The sequence below is a fragment of the Panicum hallii genome, chromosome 7 (assembly GCF_002211085.1).
Source record: "Panicum hallii strain FIL2 chromosome 7, PHallii_v3.1, whole genome shotgun sequence".
Classification (NCBI taxonomy): Eukaryota; Viridiplantae; Streptophyta; class Magnoliopsida; order Poales; family Poaceae; genus Panicum; species Panicum hallii.
Genome location: NC_038048.1, coordinates 3,880,671 through 3,890,487, shown reverse-complemented (window position 1 = coordinate 3,890,487; position 9,817 = coordinate 3,880,671). Strand labels below are relative to the sequence as shown.

At 43.1% G+C, this 9,817-nt stretch overlaps 2 protein-coding genes across 2 annotated transcripts; both read left to right on the top strand.

The window, feature by feature from the left end:
- Window positions 1-2,131: 2,131 nt before the first annotated feature.
- Window positions 2,132-3,632, top strand: LOC112899491 (glutathione S-transferase T3-like). The gene is made up of 3 exons (XM_025967986.1): window positions 2,132-2,346; window positions 2,609-2,870; window positions 2,958-3,632. Exons 1-3 carry the CDS (start codon window positions 2,132-2,134, stop codon window positions 3,630-3,632), a joined length of 1,152 nt encoding a protein of 383 aa, XP_025823771.1.
- Window positions 3,633-8,794: 5,162 nt separating this feature from the next.
- On the top strand, window positions 8,795-9,507 carry LOC112900935 (transmembrane protein 234 homolog). Its single transcript, XM_025969707.1, has one exon. It carries the CDS (start codon window positions 8,885-8,887, stop codon window positions 9,266-9,268), a length of 384 nt encoding a protein of 127 aa, XP_025825492.1. The 5' UTR covers window positions 8,795-8,884; the 3' UTR covers window positions 9,269-9,507.
- Window positions 9,508-9,817: the final 310 nt, after the last annotated feature.

Here is a 9,817-nt window from a genome sequence, read left to right as displayed (position 1 = left end):
CACCATTCGTCTTGCTTGAACTCATATCCGGAAAGATGCAGGATCTGGGCAAACATATAATATCAAAATATCACAAAATTCATCTACGAAAAAGTTAGGGCTAATGCAATGGTGGTCGGCGGCACCATGCAACCTTGTCAGCATTCATCAGCGAAAACATGTAGAGAGAATGCATGTGAATACTCATAGCACAATATGCCCAAGCGAATTGATGATCGAGGCAAGGCATGGCTCACCAGCCGCTGTCCTAGAAATCCTATTCGCCACCGTTGTCGCCGGTGTGGAAGACGGAGATACAGAGCCTCACCGCACAGCGTCGGCGCGTGCGGGCGAGCCTCAGCATCGCAACACCAGACACCAACAACTCCTTCCAGTGCCAAATGTACTCACACGAATTGGAGAGGACTCCACTGTGAACTCACTGGCCAAAGGGAAGAAGCTAGCAGAGATTATGAGAGGAAAATTGATCTCGTACTCACACTGGAGAGAGGAAAGCTGGGATAAATAGAGCAGGCAAATTTAACCTGAGCATGGAAGCAAGTCAGAAGACAGTACAAAATGGCTAGAAGACATGAGATGCTCACAAATGTAAATAATGAAAATACATCAGGTACCACCTAAAATCATAGAGTGAGAGATTTGCTACAATTTTAGATGATCATGTTAGAGGATACCCTAACAGGCCCGTATATGGCATGGATCAAGTGGAGCTACCGCACCCGGCCCCAAAATTAAAGGGCCCCTAATCAGCAGTTAATTAGCTGATGTCCCTGATCAGTAGGACTGGAAAAATTGCTCGTGACTCGTTAGCTTGCTCGACTCAGAGCCGGCTCGGCTCGGTCTAATTCCTAACGAGCCGAGCACAACTTTGTGCTCCTTAGTATAATGCGTGAGTTCAAGCCGGCTCGCGAGCTGCTCGCGAGCTGAACGAGCTACGCGTACAAAATGGTTTCCACCTACGTTATAGACCGTCTAAAAACCAAGACTCAGTATTTCCTTTATGCTTTTGTGCTTATCCAATATCCATTGAATAGACCGATCAATTTATGTATCTGAGAGACTAATTTTTCATATTTTGTAACCTCTTTACTTATGATAGGCTAGCATATGGGTATATGTTATTGATGGAACATGTATGGTTAATGAATCATGAAAGTATGGCCAATAGAATTATATATGGTTCTGAAAATATGGAAATGGAACCATATATTATCCTAATATTTTTTATTTGATCTGTATAGATATATATCATCTGGGAGAGTATCTCAATGTTTGGCTCGCCCGAGGCAGCTCGCGAGCCGGACCGAGCCGAGCCGAGCAGACTTTTGTGCTCATTAGGATAACGAGCCAAGCCGAGCCAGCTCGAACGAGCCGGACCGAGCCAGCTTGTTATTCAGCCCTACTAATCAGTAGTTAGTTAATTAGCCCACGTCCTTTCAATTCCATGTACCAAAGCACTGGAGCCAAGGCCCTAGAATGAGCTCGAGTACGGAGACTTGGATGGACGCTTCGCCCCTTGAGATCCTCACGCGAGCGGGATGACACGAGACAACGCCAAACACGGTCACATCGAGATGCCTCGCCTTGGACACTCATGCGGACATGCGATTGCTACCAGGCACCATGGTCGTGACCTGCGACTCGCCGATTTCTACCGTCCCCATCTCCATATCACCCTGAGTACTCTCATCAAATGAGAATTAAGAAATTAGGGCATGTACAACGGGCCATAGTCTACCGTAGACATGCAATGTATTTTTACAAGAAACCCCCTCCGCGACCGTATGAGCGACACTCTCGTAGCCTCGCTCGTCTACGAGCGAAGCTCGTGCTCCGAGACCGAGGCGACGACTGAACGCGCGTTGTAGGAAGCGATGTGGGGAGACGACGGCAGCAAGGATCCGGTGCGCGCGTGGGAGGAATTCCTTTGCCGCCCAAGGTTCGCGCCATAATCCTCCCCCCATCCCCCCTCCCCAAAATCCCCTTCCTTCTCTTCCTCAAATACTGAATCTTCCCTCCCCATCGAACCCTAGGTCGGGTCCCAATGTCACGGCAAGCACGGAAGGAGGCAGCGGCGGCGGCGCGAGATGTACTGAAGTCGGCTCGGGTGCGCAAGGCAGGTGCGGCACCGATGCGGAAGGGGGCACCAATGGAGAAGGTCTCTGGAGGAGCTAGAGCGCCGCCTGTGCCGGAGGTGAGTAGTTTGAGCAGGGCAGCGCATGTGCCAGAGCAGAGGAGTTTGGGATGTGGCGCTGGCGACTTCTTCAACGGCAGCGACGACTTCTTTGGTAGCCCCGAACAGAGCTCCCAACCATGGAATCCTCAATCTTCAGATCCTGCAATGTGGTACTCTCTTCTAATTTTGCTCAGTCCCTTTATGTTTTGATGGTTGAGCATGGATTCTGTGAAGAGCAGAGCATGGTTAGCACTACTAGTTATTATCATGAATTAATGGAATGAGTTCTCTGTTTTTGTGTGGTTAAATTAAGAATTAGTCCCTTTAGTTGTGTCCTTTAGTCGTAAAATTAAAGATCTGGACAACCTCTCCATCATGGGCTACGATTTATCTAGTCTTTGAGTGCAGCATTGTTTATTATTATGATTACAGGGGAACAAATGCAACACCTCCCGGAGGCTTCACCAATTTCATCCAGCCCAACATGTCCCAAAATTTCATTTTTGGTGGACAACCATCTCAATATGCACCATTCAGGCAGCCGCGGAATATGCAAGATGTACAATCAGAAGAGGAATTTTCGACTCCTATTTCAGCAAAGGACAATAACCCATATGTTAATGTTGACAGCGGTGAAGAGGCACCTAGGACTGAGAAGCGAATATTTTGGAGTCAAGAAGAAGATGTCAGGATGGTGAGTCTCACTGCAATGTCATTTACATATGAACTCATGGTTGCTTAATACAATAGATGAGATAATATTTAATTTTTACATTTACAGATTAGCTCCTGGCTTCTCAATTCAACAGACCCAACCTGTGGTGCTGATAGGAAGAATGAGCAATATTGGAGTGATGTTGAGGTCACATACAATGAAACTACACCAAGTCATAGGGCCAGGAATGCCAAGCAAATCAAGGACCGTTTTCATAAGGTAAATAGGTGGACTGACCTATTTCATAGTGCTTGGTTGAAGGCTAGAATGATTTATACTAGTGGCTATAATGATCTAATGTGGATTGAGAAGGCCCATGTGTTCTATATAGAAGACAATAAGAAACTCAATCTAGGACCTTTTGTGTTGATGGAAGTTTGGAACACAGTCAAAAATGAAGCAAAGTGGATTACATACAACAATGGGCTTAAAGCAGCAAGAAAAAGAAAGGGTCCAGGCAATGAGAAGGAAGGAGAGGCTGAGGATCATACAGATGTAGATGAACTTGATGATCAGCCTAGACCAATGGGGCAAAAACTAGCTAAAAAGCTTAAATATGCCACAATTAAGGATGTGAACCATATAGATCTTGAAGAGCTGGACAAATTTGGTAAAATCCAGGATGAACAGAATGCAAGTAGGCTGAAAGTATTGGAAGTGCAGCAGAAGTTATCATCTGAGAAGATAGAACAAACAAAGCTTGCTCATCTTGCAGCAAAGGAACAGAAAGAGGTAGCATAGATGCAAAGGGAGGCATTTGTTCCTTCGAATTGTCGATACTCTCTCTAATTGGGATATTTTTTTTACCCAAAGAGTTGATGCAATGGGTCGAGATAGCCACTCGCCTCTCCAAAAGTGCACTGCAGCTATTCGAATGCTAGGATATGGCACAGCAGCTGATGCACTAGATGAGGTATTGAAAATTGCAGCAAGCACTTCTTTGGAATGTTTAGAAAAATTTTCCAAAGGGATAATTGAATGTTTTGGTGCCGAGTACTTGCGTCCTCCGACCAGTGATGGACTAGAAAAAATACTTCAAGAGAATGAGGCCCGTGGCTTTCCAGGCATGATAGGAAGTATTGATTGTATGCATATTGGGCATGGAAGAATTGTTCAAAAGGTTGGGCTGGCATGTTTACTCGTGGTGACAAAGGGAAACCTACTATGATCCTTGAGGCGGTAGCATCTCGGGACCTTCATATATGGCATGCTTTTTTTGGTACCGCGGGGTCTCAAAATGATATCCAAGTGTTAAACAAGTCACCATTGTTCATTCATGCCATAAAAGGAGAAGCCCCCCGAGTGAGTTATACTATAAATGGAACGCAATATGACACAGGGTATTACCTTGCCGATGGAATATATCCTGAGTGGGCAGCCTTCGTGAAGACAATAAGCAAACCTCAAACGGACAAACATAAATTATATGCGCGACGACAAGAAGGAGCAAGGAAGGATGTCGAGTGCGCATTTGGCGTGTTGCAATCCCGTTTTGATATTATCAACCGTCCGGCACGGTTATGGAAAAGGAATGATGTTGTCAATATAATGCAAGCTTGCGTTATCATCCATAATATGATAGTGGAAGATGAAAAAGATTTGGTTAGAATTCCAATTGATTTGAATGAAAATCCGAGTGGAACCATTGTCCTACCACCGGAAGTGAATACAAATGACAACCCTAATCCATGCTTTGTGGAGGTTCTTAACAGAAACTCGGCTATCCGGGCTACCTCTACACATCGTCAACTCAAGAATGATTTAGTTGAGCACCTATGGAAGCTTTTTGGGCCAAGAGGAGGTTAGAGCCATATGTCCAATCATGTGGTGACTTTATTATTATATCTTGTATTTCTAAAACCATTTCATATGTTGATTGAAATGGTGACTTTATTATTATATCATATCATGTACTTCTAAGACCATTTCATATGATATATATATATATATATATACATATAATTATTATATACATGTTTATTTTACACGTCATGCGGAATATTTGAATTGATTGTGTATTGTCTCATGTATGCAACAAAATGGCTACAAAGATCAAGTATGCACTAGATCATCATGATTTGTGTGTCAAAACATGAATTAAACACCCTGCAAACAACTAAACAGACACCCATTGTACAAGCTATCTGTTTAAACTGTCTGTTTGGGTTAAAAAGACAGCAGCCGTCTACAGGGTTGTACATGCCCTTAGATTAGATGAGAGTACTCTCAATTGAGAATTAAGAAATTAGATGAGAGTACTCACGCTGCGATTGATTGGCGTATGTCATTGCATTGCACATTAATGTTTGATCACAAATAAATTTTCTCTCTTTATTGGTTACCATGAACTTAATCATTTTTATTTTAAGTAAGCTTTTGTTCTATTTGTGATTTTTGAAAAGGGAGGTCCATTACTTTATCATGTCTTCTAGTCTAGGGCAATATGATTCCGGTGCTGAAAACCACAAGCAGAATGGCCTGAATAGTTTGCTCAAACTCAGAAGGTGCTCTTGATAGATTTATCGTTACATAAGTTATATAATTAAATTCAAAATGCATTTAGATTATTTTTATTTTCTAAATATAGGACCACATTTTGTATTTTGCAACAGGGCCTCAAAAACTTTGGTACAGCCATACATGAAAATAATGTCCCCACATCCTCCCTGCAATAACCAAATGATATCAATGTAAGCTCATGTACATTCCCAAAAAAAGTAGAAGAAGCAAAATTCAGACTGCAATCCTACCTGGCAGGTTGTGAAACGAAAACAATGTCAGATCTAAATCAGAGGATAAATGTGCAGCTAAACTTATTATTGCACTTACAGTACACATATCTTATCATCATACTATTTACATGTTTTAAGGTAATTTTGAGGGTTCTAATAATAAACAACTCGTATAAAAATATGCTCTGCAACCTAAATTGTCACATGTTCAGAACTCAATGTGTTTTCGTGAACTCTGCATTAACTGAACTGCTTACAACGAAATTCCTACAGTCCCAAACACTCTCTGAATCGGAGCACAAGCGGTTGTAATTCTGATGCAATTCTCTTTAGGAGCAAAACAAAACAATAAAATTATAAAAAGGAATCAGCACAAGCACACGAGATGACCAGAATTAATGCATTCTGTATTAGCATCAACATAAAAGGTCAATTACTCCATGGTTCTTCAGGGGCTAATATGCAAAAACTCGGGCCACAACCATAGAGGCCGGCGGAGGAATAGAGAGTGGACATTGAGGGGGTTCCATTTGCTCCTTACCAGCGGTGGAGAGGTTCGGAATCGGCCGGTGTTGATGCCGGAAGGAGGGGGCGGACTGGAAGGTGAGGGCATGATGAACGCCGGCGGCACAGGGCCAGCGGCAGCAGCAGCACAGGGCCAATCAGCGCCGCAGCTCGTCTGCGTCGCGGCAAGGAAGAGCATTAGCCATGAATTCCCTATGCGAAAACGGTGGAAACAATCAAATCGCGGACTGACCTTGATCAGTTGATCCCAGATGCTTCACGCGGGATCAACCGGGGCAGATTGTCCTCCTTGTTCGCAATTGCCTGTTCACCGCCGTTCAACCGGGGCATCAGGTCCTCTGCAACGCCGCGTTCCCAGCGCTCGAGGATTCAGACGTGCCGATAGTTTCGGAACCTGACGCCTAAAACGCGAGCGAGGGATGAGGCAGCGGTTTCGGAATTGACCTACTGCGATACTATTTGACGGCACCTGATGAAGCTGTGCGGGTCTGCGGACGGCCTGAATCGCTGGTGGCGGGATGATGCGGCCATACAGGGCTTAAACCCGATCTACGGCCCAAATCAAATGTTGACAGCGCCCCTAATCTACCAACAGTGGGAATCCGCGGACGGCGGGACGATTAGGCGTCGGGCATTTCCATCGCACGACCAACCGGTCGCCTAATCAGCCCTTTTATGAATAGAGATTGTGATGTCCACCTCAGCCGGCGATTTTGCCAAGGTTGCCAGAGAGGCCTTACGAGTGAGTTTAAGAACCTCAATGATAGGACTTAACTTTAGGGTGCGGTTATAAGAGTGTGTTCGTTTCCTACCCTCTAAAGTTTAGATCCGTCACATCAAAAAGAATCTTGTCATTTAGAAGTATTAAATAAAGTCTAATTACAAAACTTTTTGCACAGATGGGTGCTAATTCGCGAGATAAATTTAATGAGCCTAATTAATCCATAATTTGCCACAGTGATGCTACAGTAATCATCCGCTAATCATGGACTAATATACCTCATTAGATTCGTCTCGCGAATTAGCCGTGGGGTTCTGCAATTAGTTTTGTAATTAGATTTTATTTAATACTTCTAAATAGCAAGATTCTATTTGATGTGAAGGGTCTAAACTTTAGACACTAGTAAACGAACACACCCTAAGTCGCCAAAAGCAACATAACTTTGAGGTGCCTTAGTTCGAATTATACCATTAAATTTCTTACAACAAGATCATCAAAGTAAGGCCCCACTTGACTATATTTTTATCAAGTTTTTTAAACCATCTTTTATTAAGTTGAAAGGCTTTTTATAAAGTATGTCCAGCTACAATAAATAATATGAACTCATAGAATAAAATAATTGTGCACTCCGAAAAAATTATATGAACACACTGAACAACTATGTATATATCTGGAGCAAATTATGACAACTCATAGAATAAATTATGTACACATGGAATTAAATATGTGAATTCATAGAACAAATATCAGTGCATATGGGAGAAACTATATGAACTCCTGGGAACATACTAGGAATAAATTATACAACTCGGGGAACAAATATTTCTACACCTAGAATAAATTCTACGAATTTATGGAACAAACATTTATACACCTACAACAAATACAATGGACACAAAACAACTCTTGTGATCCATGAAAAATATAAATTCATAAAGTTATGCATAAAATGTATGGGAAGAATATAAACTAAACCAAAAATCAAATAAAATAATAGGTAAAAACAATAGATGATAAATTTGAATATGAAATAAAAAGATAAATGTAAAACACAAATATATAGGGAACAAGGGAAAAGCAAATGAAAAAATACTAAAAAATAGAAAAAGAAATATCAAGTATTAATGTCTTTGTAGCACTCATGGACATAGTTCAAAAAAATAATAGAAGACATATGAACTATAAAATAAAAATAAATTATATGCATATTATATAGTAGAAAAATTTTGAGACCAAACACATGGTAAGTGTGCTGGGCCCTTACTCCCTCATAGTTTTTCTGCGGCACGTTAACCACCATACATTGCCTGCACACGATCTTGAGCACATGGTAATTGATAGCTTCCAGGTGGTGGACTCAGGTACCATCTTTCAAATAGGAACGAAGAAGTACAAAAATTATTACATGAACTTAAAGAAAAAGGACATATTTGATGACTCCTTAGTTATGTGTTGTGTATCTCCTGATATCTCTTAAAAGATGGTAAAAACGACTTTTGGTATTAACAGCGCCGACAAAGTTATACCAAACATCTTCCAACATAAACAATTTTCTTTACGTCGTATTACTCCAACGTGATTCAATCAACATTTGCGATCGCAGAGCATGATACAAACAGTGCCATATGTCACCCACAATGCAATGAAATTAGAGAAAAACTGACTTCTAAAAATGTAAAATTTGCTTCCTGGGAACAATAACTTCACTATAGTTCTAGGATTCAGGATTGTTACCATTTCTTACAATGAAACTGATGAATTCCACAAAAGCTGCAGGAGGTGAAGGAAACAACCGGCCGCTCATTTTCTCTTATATTTATCTTATTACTAGTTGAATTGAAACGGATCTTTTGAAACATTTTAGAAAAAATTTTAGGGGAAATATAATGTTTCGGATCTTCGTGTCTCTTCACAGTTCACAGGGCCAACTCGGCCAGTCTCTGGTGGCGCCCAGCTCCTACCTGACCCAGACGCCCAGGCCCAGATCCAGCCACTACCAAGCAGGGCCGCCGGCCATGGCAGCGGGCAGGGTCGACGCGGCGAGCATGGTGGCGGTGGGCCTGGTGTGGGGCGCGACCAACGCGCTCATGCGCCGGGGCGCGCTCGTCTGGGACCGCCGCGCCCGCGCCTCCCCATCCAGCAGCGTCCTCCGGCGGTGGGCGGCCCTCCTCGTGACGTGGCAGTACTCGGCGCCGTTCGCAGCCAACCTGTGCGCGTCCGCGGCCTTCTTCGCGCTCCTCGGCGCCGCACCCATCTCCGTCGCCGTGCCCGTCACCAACGCCGTCACCTTCGCCGCAACGGCCGTCGCCGCCGCGATTCTTGGCGAGCGCGTGCGCCCCGCGCCGGCCGCGCTCGGCACAGCGCTCATCGTCCTGGGCGTCTGGATCTGCATCTCCTAGTCCTTTGAGGATCTGCTCCAGGTCAAGCATCCCAGTCAGTAGTTCTGTGAATTGACATTTAGAAGAACTGTTTTGGTTTGGTTTCTTTCCTCAGTATAGGAACAGGGCAATCCTGATAGTACGTTTCCCTCTGTATGTAGCTATTTGAATGAATTGTGCCCAATTTACTGGGTGGGCCCACACCATTGATCTAGATATACGATTTGAATACAATTTCCATATGAAATTTCATTTCTAAATGCCATATGCTTTAGGTGATTTGAATCTAACAGTACGTCACCATTCATTACTGGAGGGTTGATACGCAACAGCACAAATTTCTATACTCTTAGTTTCTGATCTTCTTCAGACTTGAGATGATTTATTGGAAACCTGATGGTTCTTTTGACCTGCAGTTCTTATGCTTGTGGCTGGTGTTTGCCCTGCAAGTCAAAACTGTAGTCTCATCCATTTAAGGTCTTACATTTTCTAGGTTTCGAGGTGAAAAATCGCAACCAATAGTGTTTTGTAAGGTGACATTAGGAGGACTTATTGCATTGGCCTGTTACC